This window comes from Carassius gibelio, chromosome B11 (genome assembly GCF_023724105.1).
Source record: "Carassius gibelio isolate Cgi1373 ecotype wild population from Czech Republic chromosome B11, carGib1.2-hapl.c, whole genome shotgun sequence".
NCBI classification, from domain to species: domain Eukaryota; kingdom Metazoa; phylum Chordata; class Actinopteri; order Cypriniformes; family Cyprinidae; genus Carassius; species Carassius gibelio.
In genome coordinates, this window is record NC_068406.1 from 6201376 (window position 1) to 6221246 (window position 19871).

The following is a 19871-nucleotide window of genomic DNA, read 5'->3' on the forward strand; positions in this document are numbered from 1 at the left end:
CGTCATGCTTTGACAGACCCATTTATCTAGAGCAAAGTAATGAAAAATGTATTTAATCTGGAATAAGGAACTTGCTTTAATATTCCTGATGAAATCGGACAGGCCCTAAATCATCAGGGGGTTGTCTCAACAGAGACAAAGGAACTTTCCCGCCGCTTCAGATCGCGGATGTTCATTGGGTGGTTCACGCGAAAAGAGGCGTGAACATCTCAAGCTATAAGAATTGACCAAACAAGGTCCACTCCCTCTTCTTCCTCTTCCCCGTTCTCGGATACGCTGCTCTCCAACGTTTTTTCCGCGCGGCCATAGGCCGCGCTCCCAGCGCGAACCCCCTCAGCACAGGGGCTGAGAGGAAAAGCCATTTTAATGGCTCCTTTGGAAGCTTTCGTTTCGTTCGTTTTCTTTTCTTTTCTTTACTAAAGTTTATTAAACTATTCGCCTCTCCACGCAAGGAAGACGAATTCTGGAACAATGTTTGTTGAACCTTTCAAATACCGCGCGAGGACAGAACAAAGGACCACGTGCTCCACGCTCACGCCAAGCGCAGCGTGCACGCGCGTCACATGGCCTCCGTTTCATGGCACATGGCTGTTTCAACGCGCAAGGCTCACAAGCTCGACGCCGATCTCACGCCACACTCACATGGGACACTTCTGCAAGTATCACTTTCTCTATGGAGATTTAAATGCTGGTTTAAAGTGTTGTTATGATCTGATTTGTTGTTGGCTTCTAAAAGTTACTGACTATGATTTTCATACCTGAGCTCATTCTGTGATCTCTCTCGCTTTCTACACTTCTCTCTCTCTCTCTCTCTCTCTCTCTCTCTCTCTCTCTCTCTCTTTTATTTGGATTCCGTTATGTCTCTTAAATGTTTATTGTCTGTATTTTCGTACGCATATTTTACTCTGTGTGATTTGTAGTTTGATGTATTACTAGTTGAATTATTAAAACTCATATATAAAATGATTGGCTTTGGACTCCACCCCACTCACATTACGAGTCACTGAAATGTTTTGGTCTTTAGCTACAAGCTCTAAATTTAGAAACTAAATTTATCATAAGGATAGGATAATATTTTCATGGCCAGAGAATACTTTTCCTTGAATTATAAGGCGTGATAACTTTATTGAAAATTGATAGGTCTATAGTGGTGTGCTGGACATACCACGGTTTTGATCTGCAATAATTTACAGTAAGAGATATCACAATAATTGATATGAAGAATGTAATATTGACATATTAATGAGTAAATTACAGTGCCCTGTGATTTAGTATTGGTATTGGCAATTGAGCTATTTTTCATAATCAATAAAATTAAATGTAACTGTCATCTGAGATATATATTAATCAAATTCTTGATTAATTATTCAAATTCCCTATATATCATTTGAGTTAATTACTATGTAAAACTCAATGTTGTTACATTTTGGTGGAGGAACGCGGGCATTTCAAACTTCGTTTTGTGAGCAATCAATCTGTGTATATGGTTTTTAATAATTTCTGCACGTCCGCTATGAAATTATGTAACGTTACTTGTGAGATAAGTCGCAAGACGCGAACTCACTCCTAACTGACTGAGGCAAAAAGCTGGTCAGTAAGCACCTAGGTATTTATAGAAACTTAACAGTATAGTCACTGTTAATTTTAGTGAACGTAATCTGCAGTATAATTTTAAAAGTATCCTGTTAAGAAAGACCAAAATCTTTTTACAGTGAGAACATTTTAATATGAATAATTAAAAGATGAAGAAATCTTTTATTAGTTGCAACATGTAAATCTGAACATGAGCGATGTTCCTCTGATTCAGTAAAAAGGCCTTGTTATTAAATATCGTTATTGAATTCATGGTAAACCACCTGATATTCAAAAAAATAAACGATAAAAACTCCTGGTCTAGAATTGGCTTAGCTACCCGATTTTAAACCTAAAACATTTAAATCATAAGTGCTATTTTGATAAATGTCTATTGGAGTCAACAGTTGGAAAATTCCTGTTTTTGTTACATTTGTGTTTCGGAAGTGAACGGATCCTTCTTCAACCTATGTGAATATATAGCACCTCAGAAATTAAAACTTTCTGTTTGTTACTTGTGATTTTTGATGCAGAAAATCAGCCTGACAAATGATCAGATAAATTCTAAGTCCTATTGAAATTGTAATTCCTCTATCTAAACACTAGAGGGAACGTGTGGGTTAGAAATTTCAGGGTACACCCTGCTTTCTGATTCCAGCTTGCATGAGTGCAAAGCTGCCAACCTGTGGCCATTTCAGATAATGCGCTCTGATTGCTAATTTATAATCCCCTGTGATGTATATTTGAATTGGATGTCTAAATTCTCGAGAATTATTTGCATTTACAGCTTTGCTCGTGCGAATATGATTACAGGGAAACAAAAGAATGTTCCCTGCCTTTGACTGTTTACATTTACTTGGAGTTTGTTTCAAACATGATTTGAATTAAAATGTAATTGTTAACAGTGGAAATCTAGATGTGTCAGGTCAACCACTGATTGACCCACTTAGAAGGTAAGCCATCTAGTGGCAGTCTCCTGTTAAATCGACTAACAGACCTCTGTCTTTTCCATTCTGTTTTGAAATTGCATGTCCACTTTTACCCCTTTTGATTAATCTCACCCTGTTTGATTAATTTCATGATCATTAATGATAACTTACAAGCTATCAATGGTTATTATAGGATATTATTCCGATTTTCCTTTTAATTCTTACATGCTTATTTTAAATTTTGATTTAAACCAGTTTTGAATTTTTAATTTGAATTAAGTTTTCTGCTCAGCAGGTTAAAGACAGAGAAGCAGTACTTACCCCCACCTTGTGGTGAAAACCAGCTACTCCTTCTCCCTTGTTTCATTCCTGTCTTTTATTTTGATTTGTATTATTCTTTCTTCTCTCTTTTGATTTAGGTTATTTTAATAATTACCATTATTATAATTCCCTTTCTTTGTTTTATCATTATTAGGTAAAGCTGTTACCTTTCCTTTCTACATAGTTACTCAATTGATGTTAAACAAACCAAACCTTAATTAACTTAAAGTTTCCTTTGTTCATCCTTTGTGTATTTGATTGTAGAACTCCCTTGGTGATTGGACAGTCATCTCAGGTTTCCAGTGAGCAAGGCTGCCCGATCGGTGTTACCGATACTGGCTGCGAGTGAAACTCGGTCCCTCTTGTCTCAAGAGACATCAGCAATTTTGGCACTCCAAAGGTTGTGCTAAAAGTCACAAGCCGTGCTGTCCTGCGACACGCCAGAGTAACGGAGGACCGGGGACACTGCGGTTCAGTGTTTGGGGAGCACCGGGGAGGTTGACCAAGCCACTGGTTCCCACCTGAATGACTTCAATCCACCCAGGTGAACCAAATGTGATAAAACCCATCCACTTATTATAAGCCACAGAATATTAGATATTCCCCCGGATATATTTTAAGTGTTTGACCCTTTTGCTTCTTTAAGCCACACCATATTTCTAGGTTTCCTACCCAGATAGCCCACTCACCTGTTGGCCCTATCTTAGCAGTAGGCTTAGGCCTCCTTATTCCCACTAACACATTGTGTTTCTATTGTTTTCATCTCATTTCAAGTGTTGTTTCACTTTGATCTTTTCTACCCTCTGTTCTGTTGTGATTTGTTTCTTTCATTTCACATAGAGACAGTAACCTGGGAGCCACCAACGAAGTTAAATAGTAGAGCGACCACCAGCAGCCGGTGTCATCACACGACCCGCTAGGCTACTGCCTGTCAAATCTCCATGTCAGGTCCTTCGTTGACCCAAGTTAATTGGCTACTTAACTGTCTGACTGTTTGCATCAGTCAGCCCCAAAATTCTCATAAACGGCACAGCCCGTATGAATATAGCTCGTTAAACGTAGAACGAACTTGCATTGGTCTTTTTGTGTGTGTGTGCTGTGCTTCTCTCACCGACAGAGAATCAGGATGTTCCAGGCATCCAGTCCAGCAGTCCACGGGGGCCACCTCTCGACATGGTTGAAAGCAGTGACGACCCCCTTCCTGCCCAAGGATGCCATTAACCTGCAGCACCCAGAGCAACTAGACACCGAGCTAGATGAACTGATGGCACGCGATCCAAACCAAAGCGACTACTACAGAGAACTCGCCAGGATCTTCGGAAGCCTAGTTCACATTCTCGTCGCCCAGGCACGGCTCAGTGAACGGAGCAACATCGCGGAGGAGGCCTGGAAGGACCAGGCCCCAACCCAGAGTCATCTTGATCAGCTCCTCCTCGAGACCCAGAACCAGCGCAAGAAAGAGGACGACACAGATCCAGAGCTACAGAAAGGAGTTGAAAGACTTCACAATGCCCTGCAAGATCTTCGCCTCGACACAGATCAAAGAGAACAGCTGGAGAGAGAAGCCAGAAAAGAACTCAACAAAAAACTCCAGCAAGGCGACGCTCTCCTAAACAGAGCAGAGACTGAACTGAAAGAAAGAGACTATAAAACCTGGGCCTGCAAAACACACTTGCAAGCGGCCCGAGCTAAATTCAACAAGCTTACTCTGCAGAGAGATGAGCTCCAAGATGAACTTGACACTGTTCACACCGAACTGAGACAATCTCACAGATTACAGAGTGGCTGGATCGGAGAAACGCACACCACAAAATTTCTCCCGGGCCGCCACTCCAACCCTGTCAGCCAAGAACCCAGAGCTGGAAAAGGGGGTGTAATCTCCCTTCTAAGGAAATCACCAGCCAGCTTACAAGAACATCTGTCAACAACGGAGGGAAGAGAACCCTTCCAGAGAACGCATGTCACCAAACCCTGCACTGCTCACAGAGAACTTCACAAGCTAGCCAGAAGCATCTCTACATTCAATCCAGATCCTGCAGGAGGACATGACGTTCATGCTTCTTTACAAGCCATTGACTTTCATTTGCAAACTGTCGCTAACGTGACAGATGTGAACACATTGTACCTGTTAAAAATCACGTCCAGCCGTGATGTGCATTGCTTTCTGGATCGTCAACCAGAGACTGTCAAAGCGTACTACCAGCAACTGCTACAGACTTTGATTCTTGAATTCTCTGATCCAAATTCAGATCATGGGCTCCTTATTGCTATGGACCTCAAACAGGGCCGATTTGAAAACCCACAGACTTTCTGTAGTCAGCTACGAAACACCTACTTCGGAGCATGCAACGAACCAGGTATGGAACAGGATTTCAACTTAAAAACTCTGTTCCTCCCAAACCTACATGCCAGTTGGAGTTTTCATCTCAGAGTCCCAGCGTGTCCCCGTAACAGAACTACACAAGAGTTACGGAACTTAGCCCACAAAGCTTGCACCAAGCAAAAGACTATTTGTGAAAAGACTGTGAAAAACCCCAACGTCTCTGTCTCTGAGCACTGCTTGGAGTTAACCCTAGATGGCGCTCTACAACACCACAGTCACAGACATCTTTACAGAGAGTCAATACCATTCCAAGCCAGCAGAGGGCAACACAGTGCAGCCACGTCTGAGACAGCAGAGATCCTGAGGGTGCTGAAAGATCTTCTTCACATGAATACTCGCAAGGAAGATGAGCCAAGCACCCAGAACACTGCCCGAGCTCCACAGTCAACAGCTACAGCTAACTGAACGAGACAGCACAGGTCCTCACACCAGGTACCACAAACACAAGGTACCAGAAAATGCTGTTTTGACTACCTGCCTTCGCAGCGAGCTACACAAGACCGGTCCTCATCACCCACCGATCGTCCCACCTGCCCTAATGCCAACATTCCTGGGCAGCCCTGTCAAAAAGGGGGTGGGTCAAAAAGGAGTCAACAGGGAAGACCTGATCGACACAGGATTAAACCTGACGGTGATCTCATCTTACCTTTCCAAAAGACTCCAATTTGAAGCTAAGAAACAAGATCGAACTCTTACACCTCAAACTTATGAACTGAATGTACAGGTGTACAGACAGGATGACATCCAGTTTGAACAGGTTGTTTCCATTCACCTGACATTCGTTCCGATGAGTCTAATACATCCCATGTATGTCCCACCAATGAACACTCATACATTGCTCATCGACAAAGACCTGCTAGAACACTTTGACCCTTTTCTGAACTTCAAACAGCTAAAAGACTTTGCTCAAGTGCGAGAACCTCTTTCTCTCCAGCCACACAGGTGGCTAGAGCCAGACTGTCAGGTCGCAGAGGTCACGGGAACTCCCACAGAGCCAGACGGTCAGGTCACAGAGGTCACGGGAACCCCAGCAGCCAGCCATGAGTACAACGCCCTAACAACAGGCCCAAGTTCAAGCCTCTGTACCTTAGTCAACAAACAGGGTACGGTGGTACCAGCTTACACCAAAGGGGTCGCTGTTCGGCTCAACCTGCAAGGTGGTCAAACCTTACACCACACGCTGGGTTTCTTCCAATCCTCACCTGAATGTGTGGAACTCGGACTCACACTTGCAAACAAGCATGTCAAACACCAACACCTGTTCCAGCAATGTGATAACATCACAAAAACACACAATGTGATCGTGTACTGGAAGAAGGAAAAAGGACACTCAAAGTTACCAAGTCTAGACGAGGACTTTAAAGATCACACTGACACCCTTGCCAAAACTGGCACACTAAACAACATTCTGTGGTCACTCCCAACCCACCCACCCACATTCAAGGTTGAAGTGATTACACACAGCACAAGAACTTTTCTAGCTAAACTGCCTACCTCAGAATCGCTTACGCAAGCTCCGTTGTCTACACAGACCAACATAGCGGACATGCGGGCTTCTGAAACCTTGATAATGACTTTGTTTTACCACCTCTCAGACCCCTCCATCCACCCTGGCAACCAGTCTACAGTCACTGACAACCAAAGCCCCAGACCACTGCATGATACACAAACCATGCTGCGTGCACAGAACAATATTGTGGGTTGTGCACCGTCTGACATCACAATGCCAGGGCGTGTAATGCCACGGAGCAAAAGGGGGATACTGCCAATATATTTCCATGACGCAGCATGTGCTGCACCACGCAGCACCAGAGCCACTGACACAACACTGAGGCAAGCGTCATGCCAGCAGCAAGATGTGGCAAAACATGGGCGAGGGCGAGCTAAACCCAGTCGCCGCCCACGAAGCAAAGAGACTGTCCTGTCCAACCAAAGACAGGCCTTGTTTGTTTCTTTCTCCCCTTTCTCTCTCTCTCTCCCTATTATCTGTACCAGGATGCTGCTGTGGTTTGCCGTGCCGTGCTGTCAGCCAAAGAGAGGACAGCTGCCACCGAGAAAACCGCTGAGACTCCTGACTACCGATGACAGGGCACACTACCCCAGCACTGTAACCGAATACAGCTGTACAAGGTTCCGATGGAGAGAGGACTCCCTCACTCACACTGAGGCCGATGTCAAACACCTGTTCAGCCAACATGAGAAAGTGACGGTTACACAAATGGAGTTAGGTGGACACCACCACCGCTCCAAACAGTTCCCGGGAGCTTTGCTTAGAGCCGCTGCTGCCGCCAGAATGTTTAACATTGTTATGTCCAGTGTCAATGCAGCGAACCAGACTGTAAACTCCTTGAAACCACTGTTTACTGTCTTCCAGAAGAACTTTACCCAGACTCAGCTGCTTACAGCGTTAACAACAGACATGCTGTGGGAGGTTAGCTCCTCCAATGACAGCCTAACCACGAGTAAAACCCCACCATACATGATACCCTTAAGCCTCGTGTTAACTGTGTTGTCTTACACCATCACCATGCCAGCTGACCTGCTACGAATGCACCTGGCCAACTCTCTGAATAGCGCCTTCCTACGGCACGTAAACCCCAAACAGAGAGAAGTGAACGTGCTCCTGAACCAACTCATCAGCGAGTCAAGCCAAGTCTACAGACCTAAAGACATTGTCAGTGTCAGGATGTGGAAGAGCAACACCCACACCAAAACACACATTCCAAATGTAGTGGCCTACCACGACAGCAACACACAGCTGTACCTGGCCCCAAACATGCACATGTGTACTTTAACCAAAGACATTCATTATCTCTGCCTTAGCAAACCCTTCCTCAGACACAACTCTGAAGGAATCTGCGAGCTGCAACCCTGGGTCAGCGATACGCGCTGCCCTGCCGAAGCCAAGCCTCGTACACAAGTCACAGAAACGCAAGCAGAGATTGTGGGTAACAGATGGCTCGTCAACACTCCTGTGCGCTCAGCTATGCTGACCTACGACCAGCATGACACCGCCACCCGTGCCAACCTGCTGGACCAAGTACTGAAAGGTACCACCCAACACATTGACATTACTCCTGTCGATACAGCCCTCCAAGCAATGTCTCGACAGCCCATTCTGAACCAGTCATCTGCGGTCCTAGCCTGGACTGCTGCCGACACTGCACGGTGCATTTCCACCGTCATTGGTCCCGCCCTGACTCTTGGCGTGACCTTCATCCTATACAGGATACTCAACGAGATGCAAACCTCTACAGCCAAACTCACGACAACTGTGGCTGGAGGTCTCCGATGGAATCCCCGGAAAAGGGACGCAAAGTCAAAGACAATACCGAACCTCACCAAGCTGAATCCTCAGCTTCAGGAACCACCTGTCATCATGACCCACCTGCTGCATGACCATCACGATTCACCTGTCATCTGCCCATCCGGGATGATTGCCGTCCGATGATGTCCACACAGGGACTTCATCTGACGTAAAGGGGGAGATGTAACAGATATGCAGATCAGCGATTCATGGGTTAAATTCTGTTTTATAAATTCAGACTGTTGGGACTAAATGCCAGCCTGGCTGGACTTAAATTACTTTACGATACCCATGCGAGCCTCAAAGGATACCTGAAACCAAATTCCTTAACACACACACACACACAAAAAGAAACCTTTCTTTTTGTTCCTTACTTTTGTAAGTCCTTTATTAAATATGTATTTTATATGTTTGTGTATTGCATAAAATGGTTAATCCTGGGTAAATGGTTAAAGTGCTGACTTATAAGTGGAAATGCTTGATTTCAATCTTATACTTTCTCAAAAAGAAATGTTCTGCAACCCCCACACTCCTTGGTAGCTCGTAAAATTTTACGAGCTCACAGGACCACAGGACAGGAAACCTAATCCTTACAAAAGAATGATAGAATGTACTCAAATGTAGTCTTAATGTGTATAGTATTGTTTTTGCGGTACATTAGAGGTTTCCCATATAAATTGGGAATATCTGCAGTGTTATCATGTGTTAAACAAATCTTTAAATGTGTAATTCGATCTAAAAATTAGATCTTTGGTCATATATATATTATGTCTAGTCTTGTTCTAATCGTCATGCTTTGACAGACCCATTTATCTAGAGCAAAGTAATGAAAAATGTATTTAATCTGGAATAAGGAACTTGCTTTAATATTCCTGATGAAATCGGACAGGCCCTAAATCATCAGGGGGTTGTCTCAACAGAGACAAAGGAACTTTCCCGCCGCTTCAGATCGCGGATGTTCATTGGGTGGTTCACGCGAAAAGAGGCGTGAACATCTCAAGCTATAAGAATTGACCAAACAAGGTCCACTCCCTCTTCTTCCTCTTCCCCGTTCTCGGATACGCTGCTCTCCAACGTTTTTTCCGCGCGGCCATAGGCCGCGCTCCCAGCGCGAACCCCCTCAGCACAGGGGCTGAGAGGAAAAGCCATTTTAATGGCTCCTTTGGAAGCTTTCGTTTCGTTCGTTTTCTTTTCTTTTCTTTACTAAAGTTTATTAAACTATTCGCCTCTCCACGCAAGGAAGACGAATTCTGGAACAATGTTTGTTGAACCTTTCAAATACCGCGCGAGGACAGAACAAAGGACCACGTGCTCCACGCTCACGCCAAGCGCAGCGTGCACGCGCGTCACATGGCCTCCGTTTCATGGCACATGGCTGTTTCAACGCGCAAGGCTCACAAGCTCGACGCCGATCTCACGCCACACTCACATGGGACACTTCTGCAAGTATCACTTTCTCTATGGAGATTTAAATGCTGGTTTAAAGTGTTGTTATGATCTGATTTGTTGTTGGCTTCTAAAAGTTACTGACTATGATTTTCATACCTGAGCTCATTCTGTGATCTCTCTCGCTTTCTACACTTCTCTCTCTCTCTCTCTCTCTCGTTCTCTCTCTCTCTCTCTCTCTCTCTCTCTCTCTCTCTCTCTCTTTATTTGGATTCCGTTATGTCTCTTAAATGTTTATTGTCTGTATTTTCGTACGCATATTTTACTCTGTGTGATTTGTAGTTTGATGTATTACTAGTTGAATTATTAAAACTCATATATAAAATGATTGGCTTTGGACTCCACCCCACTCACATTACGAGTCACTGAAATGTTTTGGTCTTTAGCTACAAGCTCTAAATTTAGAAACTAAATTTATCATAAGGATAGGATAATATTTTCATGGCCAGAGAATACTTTTCCTTGAATTATAAGGCGTGATAACTTTATTGAAAATTGATAGGTCTATAGTGGTGTGCTGGACATACCACGGTTTTGATCTGCAATAATTTACAGTAAGAGATATCACAATAATTGATATGAAGAATGTAATATTGACATATTAATGAGTAAATTACAGTGCCCTGTGATTTAGTATTGGTATTGGCAATTGAGCTATTTTTCATAATCAATAAAATTAAATGTAACTGTCATCTGAGATATATATTAATCAAATTCTTGATTAATTATTCAAATTCCCTATATATCATTTGAGTTAATTACTATGTAAAACTCAATGTTGTTACAATATTTATCCGAGGATAGCTGTGTTCTAGCTCAGCAGCTATTCTCCTTACCTGGATTTAAGTAGTTATCTTTGAGCTTCTCTAGAAGCTTTCCAGTTAATCTCTTCAGCGGTCTAGTGTATCCAGGCTCATATGGCTCACATAGCATAGCTACCTGAGGATAGTTGTGGTCTTAACTTGGGTGGGATATTCCCCTTGATCTAATTGCATTCCCCATTTCTGCCAAGTTGTGTGAGCGGCCCATGGTGTCAGTGGCAGGGCCCCTTTCTGTGGAAAGGCTTGGTGTGTGTCCGTCACTTCCTTGGTGCTCCCCTGCCAGGTGGAAAGGCACATGCCCGATGCCATAGGGGACGTAGTGTCTCAATTTCTAGAAGAGGAACTTCTTAGTTAATGCATGCAACCATAGTTTCCTGAGAGGAAACGAGATGCTTTGCCCCTCGCCATACCTTATCCTGCCTGTTTAAATCTCCTTCAGACACCTAAGTGGATGAAGTATTCAGCAGGTGCCCTTTTATGCTTCCGGGCACCACGCCTATGACAACATGGGACAGGTGTACCAACATATTTCCGTTGTTTCACACATGCTTCAGACAGCGGTCATGAAGGCTGCATTCCCCAATGGACTTTAAACCAACACATCTCATCTTTTATTTGGAACAAAAGACAAGCCAGAAATCAGAGGGACATACTTCAGAAACCAAAGGTTGAGGGTGGGCTTTCCCTTCCTAAATTCTTATTTTACTACTAGGTGGCAAATATACATTCTACACTGATCAGGTTTCAGAGCAATTTCGGGCTCTGAGATTGGGTCCTAGCTTGGGTCAGTATTGAAGAGGATTCTTGTTACCCAGCCTCGCCAGCCATACTACTGTGTTGCCCTCTTACTGCTGTCTCACATCTTCCATACGGTAATACCATTGTCTGGCAATTGCCACATTTAGCACTAGCAAACCTGCAGCATTTGCCACTGGTTTAACCTATTAATCATAACCCTATAATCCCTCCTCTCTTAATGATAAAGCATTTAATATTTGGCAGAGAGCAAGTATCGCAGTTGTCAATGGTATCTACATTGATAATATTTTTCCCAGCTTTTCTCAGTTAGCACAAAAATGTGAACATTTGAAGATAAGATCTATGTATTTTATCTATATTTTTTTGATAAGGTTATTATGTACATAAGTGACATACTAATTTTGTATTGAGTTTTTTTGTTTGTTTGTTTTTTTGATTTGGTTTGTATAACATTAGGGGTAGTGTGTGGGGGGAAAGTTGTTTCTATTCTCTTGTATCTTTATCATTTTATTATTATAAAAGCTCAATAAACAGATTAAGCAAAAAGAAAAATAATGGCAAGGCACTTGAAAATATAGAGTAAAATAAAAATGATTTAATCTCACATGGCTTTACATTAAAAACAACTCATAAGTTCACCGACACATTGCGGTTAACAAGTCTTCATCAGGGTGCCAAACTACAAACACAATCAGAGTCCATTTTTACTTTTTTGAAATGCTACTTAAATTAAAATTTACCTGAGCTAACATCAACCAACATTGAACAGTTGTATTTTTATTAACCAATAAAATATTTATACTGTAACAATGTATTTCTCACTGTTGGTTAATGTTAGTATTAACTAACATTAAGTAATGGGACCTTATTGTAAACTGCTTAAGAAAACCAATGAAGTGGACCTGACGTCCTTCTGAGAAGTTAACAAACTTAACTTTCATTTTTTTAAATCTGTTTGTGTTAATGTACACTGTACTGCCATTTAGCTCCAAAGTACTGTAAAGCATAGAAAATGCTGTTAAATTTTGACTGAATTGATCTTTTCTAATGAGGATTGAGCTCTAAATTGACAGCCCCTGCCTAAATGAGGTCTCTGTTTATTACATGCTGGACACTAAGGGTGTGGACTTCATTAGACACAACAGTTTCCTAGCTCCATCTGCGCACACCTCTTTGAGAGAATCCACTGCCCACCACGCTGACCTGACAGCCTCTTGTTCAAAAATCATTGGTTTCTTTATCTTGCAGTTTATCATGCTCTGTTGAGAAATGCCCACAAACCTCCATGACCTTTTAAAAAAAGTAGCATTTTTCTATTTTAAAGATCCTCAGAGTCAAGACGAGTCATTATTTTTTTGTATTGCATGGATAAATTCATAAACTAAGATGATGTTTTCTATCTGCACAGCAGCTCTCTGGGCTTTAATGAGACCATGTGGTTTTAATTGAAGGTCACAGAGTAAATTGCAGGCATCTGCTTAAAACTCATTTCTGCCTGTCCCAGAAGAGAGAAAACAATGAATGCAACACTATGTCCCCCTCTAAAGACACAGTGACAGACTCACCCTGCAGTTCCCCAGTTCTTCAGCAGATAAGATGATTGTGCCGCAGTTCTTTCCCGGTATGCCCCTGAAATAGACAATAAAGATGACATCAAACTATCAGATGTTGAACTCATTGATTACACAACTGCAGTCATTAAGTGCAACCCAAGGAAAAGACCATAAAGAGGTCTAGGTCAATGGGAACTATTCGACAGGAGTGGTTTTCTATGCTAGTTTCAGGCATAAGAATTCCCAGAGCTAGTGATTGAACTTTCTGATGTTTTTAAACAAGTAAACTTTCTCTGATGTGGGCAACAAATTACAATGTAATGGCACAAAAAAGGCAGTTTTGTTAACATAATAAGACTGTAGTAAGAATGTTGTGTGGTGCAACTCCACACACTCAATACAAAAAAGTAATAATATTTATTACACAATAATGCATGATATTTGTATTAAAAATGTTTTTAAACATATTTTCAATGTAAAAATTATTTAGAAAATTATTAAGATGTTTTATGTTATGCAACATTACATTAACTATATATATATGTGTGTGTGTGTGTGTGTGTGTGTGTGTGTGTGTGTGTGTGTGTGTGTGTGTGTGTGTGTGTGTGTGTGTGTGTGTGTGTATTTTCAAAAACCTTTGAAACCACTCTGAATACAATTCTGGGTACATTTAACCAATTAAAAAATACATACATATGTTGTGGGATATATATATATAGAGAGAGAGAGAGAGAGAGAGAGAGAGAGAGAGAGAGAGAGAGAGAGAGAGAGAGTACAGACCAAAAGTTTGGACACACCTTCTCATTCAAAGAGTTTTCTTTATTTTCATGACAAACTTTTAGTCTGTACTTTATATATGTTTATAATTTTCCCAGGAAACTATGCAATCACTTGTTATATCCGATAAAGCATTATAACACTATTTCTCTTCACCAATAAAGTCAGGATTGACAACATTTTCTGATATAATTGCTGGGCATGTGGTATTTATGGGCACACATGTAAAATTTATGGCCTGTGAATAAATCTCACTCCAAGCAGCTGATGGCAGTTGGCAACTACAGAATGCAGAAGGGGGGTGTGGAACTGGGCTTTAAAAGATCCATCATCTGCACATCCCTGCATTCAGATTCTGGACACTTTTTTTCACCCTCCCGTTAATACAGAAATCACAACACAGTCCCTAATATGCATAAACAGTTTCATTAGCACTGATGTTGCCCATATGGCTAAGTTCTCCTTCAGGATTCTTCATTTGCAATAGAGACAGATGCATGCAGTCTGTGCTAGTGCTATAGCCATGTGTTCACAAGTGAAAAGCATTTTGCTAGACATGCTGAAAAACATAATGGCTCCACATGATTTCTGTCAGCAAACACCCTGCTCTGTACGATAACATCTCCATAAAACAAAGTTACATCATCACCAGATGGACAGCCTGCATTTTATTTCTAAACCTGTGGGTTTTTCCAGTGAAAGAAGAAAAAAATAATAATAATTCACCAAAACAACAACTTTGTTACAACAGCATCACACTTGCTGAATGAGGTTGAGCTGGTCTGATTTATTTCTATGTTCACTCAACATCACTGTGGAAAGACACATTGGGTGTATTACAGGTATAAAAAAAAAATGAAAAATGGAAAAAAAAAAATCCCTAGACGAACCTGTGGTTATGTTACCTTATGTTACCAGTCAAAAACCTCCACCATTTTTTCCATATTCCACTATGTTCTTCCCTCAACTTAGACGAACTGATACATACCTCTCCTGTCTCAGTACATGCACTCAATCGCTGTAGTGCGCAGCTAGTGTTTAGTTTACTACCATTCATTCCTTAGGATCCAAAAAGGGATAAATTTAGAAGCCACCAAACACTTCCATGTTTTCCCTATTTAAATACGGTTACATAAGTAGTTACACGAGTAAGTACGGTTACACAAAATAATATATCGACACAAGGCCCCTGGTTACCATGGCAGCCAAGGCCCCTCAGCCAAATCAGATAAACCTTTACTCTCTAATGGCTATTGAGAATTCTGCCTCTCACTACATTTTCCATAGGAAAGACACATAATGTTTAGCAAAACTGACTCTTCTCTAATTAATTCATTAGATACAACGAGTCATAAAAGTTCCCTCTAAAAGGTACCATTCCTCATTGGCTCACTCAAATCCCAGAGGTGTGACCTCGATAGAAGATAAAGTTCTCACATCCGGGACCCGCTAGAGTTCAGTCTGCAGTTATATTAGATCCTAAGTGGATGAGTAGGATGAGCTAGAACTCTCTTGGACCCCTAAGCATGTGCCAGGCCCTAGGGGATTTTGGGGGCCAGCGGAAATTTTGACATGCCCTGACTTTTGTGCTTTTTTCAGTTGCTTCTAAACGTATACATGGCTAAAGTCTCAAAATAGTGTATTCAGGACAAACTGGGCTACAAAAATATATAAGTAGCATGTATGTAAATGATTTTGTTTTTTAGAAAACAATGTTTATGCGTGGTTAGTGAAAAACTAAAATTCACTGAAATAAGGTCATAAAACACATAGATAATATTTGTTCACAAGACTGTAAAAACTGAAGATTGTAGCCTAGAATTTTTGCTTCAAAATGATGTGAAAATCATCTTGTTTACTCACTCACAGAAAACAATAGATTGATTTAAACTTTCTTAGACACTTTTTGTTTGTAAAGGGCATATGCAAGTAAGCGTCAACTATCATTAATATTATTGTGATTTACACCTGAGAAGATAAAGGCACACATAATGAGCTGCATAATGAGCCTTTCAGTCAGGTGAGTGACTGAGAGAGAAGAGTTACAAGAAAGAATGTGAGGACAAAAAAAAAGGGATCTGTATGAAGAATTTCAGTCAGGTGTTATGTGGAGGGGAAGGGATGAACTCAGTAGCAGACGGGAAGTACAACACAAGATTTATTTACACGAAAAAGAGGAAAACAAAACCCACGAGGGGGAAAACAAGGATTAGGGCAGATACAAAATAACTTAAAGGGGGGGTGAAATGCTATTTCATGCATACTGAGTTTTTTACACTGTTAAAGAGTTGGATTCCCATGCTAAACATGGACAAAGTTTCAAAAATTAAGTTGTACGTTTGAAGGAGTATTTCTGTTCCAAATATACTCCTTCTGGTTTGTCACAAGTTTCGGAAAGTTTTTTTCGAGTATGGCTCTGTGTGACATTAGATGGAGCGGAATTTCCTTATATGGGTCCTGAGGGCACGTCTGCCGGAAGAGCGCGCGCTCCCGTTTAGCAGAGCACTGAGTGAGAGCACAACAGGCATTCGCTGATCAGAGGGAGAGCGTCGCGAAATGTCACAAAAGGAGTGTGTTTTTGGTTGCCAGGGCAAGACAACCCTGCACAGATTACCAAAAGAGAAACAGCATTAAGGGACCAGTGAATGGAGTTTATTTTTACAGAGCATCAACGGAGTTGTGCAAGTGTGTGTGTTTGTTCCCTGCATTTCTAAAATGCTTGTTTTACAAACAAAGCCCAGTTTGATGACGGATTTGCGTATCGTTTATTTCTTAAGGATGATGCAATCCCAACGAAAAAGGGTCAGGATTGTGTGTTGGAACCACAGGCGGTGAGTAAAACTGCTTAAAATATCTCTGCCTCCTTGTTAGTGCGTCCGCCACCCATCGGAGACCCGGGTTCGAGCCCCGCTCGGAGCGAGTCGTTGCTGCTGCTGCTCTCGTTCAGTTTCAGCCTTCAAAGCTTCCAAATGCTCGCAACGCAAAAGCCTACTCACGCTCGTGATTCTTTAGCTCCGCCCACACATCACGCCTCCAGGCGCTCGTGTTTTTCCGGGAAAAAAACGGTAAAGACTATCTTTCTCTTATGAATATAATAAAACTAAATACTTTTTGGAGTTATGAAGGATGCAGTACTACTCTGTAGGTACTCAAGATTAACAGGATATTGAGTGAAAACGAGCATTTCACCCCCCCCCCCCCCCCCCCCCTTTAACAGGACTGAGTTGACAAGATAAACAAAGACTCAAAACACAAGAACACTAACTACAAATAAACACTCACGGTTATACAAAGACTTCTTAAAGGGGTTACAAGGATACAATATCTCACGAGGCTGACATGTAGAAACACATATGAGGAACAATGAACCGACAAAAGACAGAGCACACTAGGGGATCTAAATAGGAGAACTAATCAAGACACGACCTGTTAAGGCAATCACGACAAAACTAGGATAACAAGGGGGGCGGGGCAAGGGAACGAGACAACACAAGCACATGGCCCAAAGACAAGGCCATGTGCTTGTACACAAAACACGGGTCTGTCATGATCCTGCCTCAAGACTAGAGAAAAGTCAGGACATGAAGGCAGAATCATGACATCAGTTTTCAGGAACCACCATAGCACATAAACTGCACTTGTTAAAATTACAAATGCTTCTTGCATCAGATCAAGGCTGCATCTCATTGCTAGTTTTACTTGATCTTAGTGCTGCGTTCGACACCATAGATCATGACATACTCATAGATCGATTACAAAACTATACAGGTATTCAATGGCAAGCTCTAAGATGGTTTAGATCCTACCTGTCCAATCGCTACCATTTTGTTTATTTAAATGGGGAGTCATCTTATTATCACCAGTAAAATATGGAGTGCCACAAGGATCTGTTCTTGGTCCTCTGCTATTTTCAATATACATGTTTCCCTATGTTCATATTATTAGAAAATACGGGATTTGTTACCATCGTTATGCTGATGATAATCAAATATATATCTCAACGAGACCAGATAAAACGTATAAATTATCCAAGCTAACAGAGTGGGTTAAAAATGTAAAAGATTGGATGACCAAGAGATATTACTTATTGGACCAACTAGACAGATATATTGTTACTTCCTCTAAAGTCAAAAATCTGGGTGTTAAATTATTAGACATCAACTTGTCTTTTGAAAACCATATATCCCATGTTACAAAATCAGCGTTCTTCCATCTTAGAAACACTGCCAAGCTACGAAACATGTTACCCATTTCTGATTAAAACGTAAATATAGGTCGTAATAAGGTGCTTGCACAAACGACTATGGTCGTTTTTTGTTGGAGGACAGGCTCCCCAATTCTACAGTCTCTGCACTAGCTACCTATTAAAATCCATATTAATTAGTTCTTTACCTCTAAGGCCCTTAATGGTTTTGCTCCTGCGTACCTAACTAGCCTTATACCATGCTACAATCCAATACGCTCCCTAACGTCACAAAACGCTGGGCTTTTGGATGTTCCTAGGATAGCAAAGTCCACTAAAGGAGGTAGAGCTTTTTCACATTTGGCTCCCAAACTCTGGAATAGCCTTCCTGATAATGTTTGAAGTTCAGACACACTCTCTCTGTTTAAATCTAGATTAAAGCACATCTCTTTCACCAAGCATTCGAATAATGCATCTCATAATTTGTGACTGCAGTTGTATCTGATCAAATACGCATTATTATTCTTTAGCTTGGGTTAAACAAATTAATTTTATTTGGTTGAAACTGCAGCTATGCTAATTATGTCTCTATTTGTTTCTCTGTTTTTCCATGGGATGTACACAAGCTCCAGTCTGGATCCAGAACACCTGAGAAGAGATGATGCCAACCCTTCAGAGGACCTCAGATGATGCTAACCCTGAAACAACATATAGAACTTTCAAATATTGCTATAAGTGTGATTGCATCATATAATAATTGCTGTTAATAGTGTTCATTGTGTAGTTGACTACGTCTTGTATACATTTTTCAGTAAATTTGTCATATCCGCACAGACTGACAATCACCACTGATAAGCTACTAATAAATATATATATATTAACATATATATATATATATATATATATATATATATATATATATATTAGGGGTGTAACGGTTCACAAAATTCACGCTTCGGTTCGATACGATACACTGATGTCACGGTTCGGTTCGGTTCGATACGTTTTAGATACAGCAAAATGTAAAAACATCTCAACTTTTCAGAATGCCGCAAGCGCACCGCGGGTCATGTGACAAGAACCAACCAATCAGCTTCATCCTTTCCCGTAACAAGGTTGAGAGCTCAGCCAAGATGAAGGAACAGCTGATCATAGTTGTATATGGATTGCAATTTTGAAATAAATTTAGTAGCAGAGCTACTGCAAGCGATTTTTAGAGCTGCAAATCCATTTATCCTTCGCTGAAATTTCCGCGTCTCATGGAGAGAGCATGTCATTGTTGCTTAGCAAAGACAGACGCCTCATGAGCGCTTCTGCCCGAGCGCTTTGGAAAGGAGGAGAAAGACGTGCTTAGCGTTTTCCACGCGTTTTTAGGAGCGATATGTGAACGGCCCCTAAGGCGCTCGCTCACTCAGCACGCGCTGAAGGCTCGTTGCAAAATGTCTAATGCATTTAACAGACCAGAAATATAAGATCCTAAAATAACCAACAGGTCTGGTGTTTGGGTTGGATTCCCTGTAAGCTATAATGTCTAAATGCTGCAGGGATAGTTTGCTGCGTGCATGTTTCTCCTTTTTTTCGTCTTTTCCCAGATAGTACTGACGCATATATCCCAGATATTCCCGCTGGTGTTTTTTTTTTTTTTTTTTTTTTTTTTTTTTGTATTCCCGCTGGTGTACCCTGTCATGTTGCAGATGCGACATACCGTTGTTTTTTTATCCACCACTCTCTTGCCATCACCATTATAGCTTAAAGGGAATCCAAAGTGCACCCAAACACCAGACCTGTTGGTTATTGGGGGATCTTCTCATTTCTAGTCT

The 19871-nt window shown here is 41.5% G+C and overlaps 1 protein-coding gene and 1 long non-coding RNA gene across 2 annotated transcripts in view; both read right to left on the reverse strand.

Annotated features, from left to right (window-relative positions):
* Positions 1-679: 679 nt before the first annotated feature.
* LOC127968600 (uncharacterized) lies at positions 680-10750 on the reverse strand. The gene is made up of 2 exons (XR_008156025.1): positions 10094-10750; positions 680-796 (listed from the first exon to the last, which is right to left on the reverse strand). It is a non-coding gene; the product is annotated as an uncharacterized LOC127968600 (long non-coding RNA).
* Positions 10751-12979: 2229 nt separating this feature from the next.
* LOC127967931 (copine-5-like) overlaps positions 12980-19871 on the reverse strand; it is a 73484-nt gene continuing 66592 nt past the window's right edge. Inside the window, exons 7-8 of the mRNA XM_052568703.1 lie at positions 13104-13167; positions 12980-13033 (exon numbers count right to left, since the gene is read on the reverse strand). Coding sequence (XP_052424663.1) covers positions 12980-13033; positions 13104-13167 — 118 coding nt within the window. The remainder of the gene's footprint in view (positions 13034-13103; positions 13168-19871) is intronic.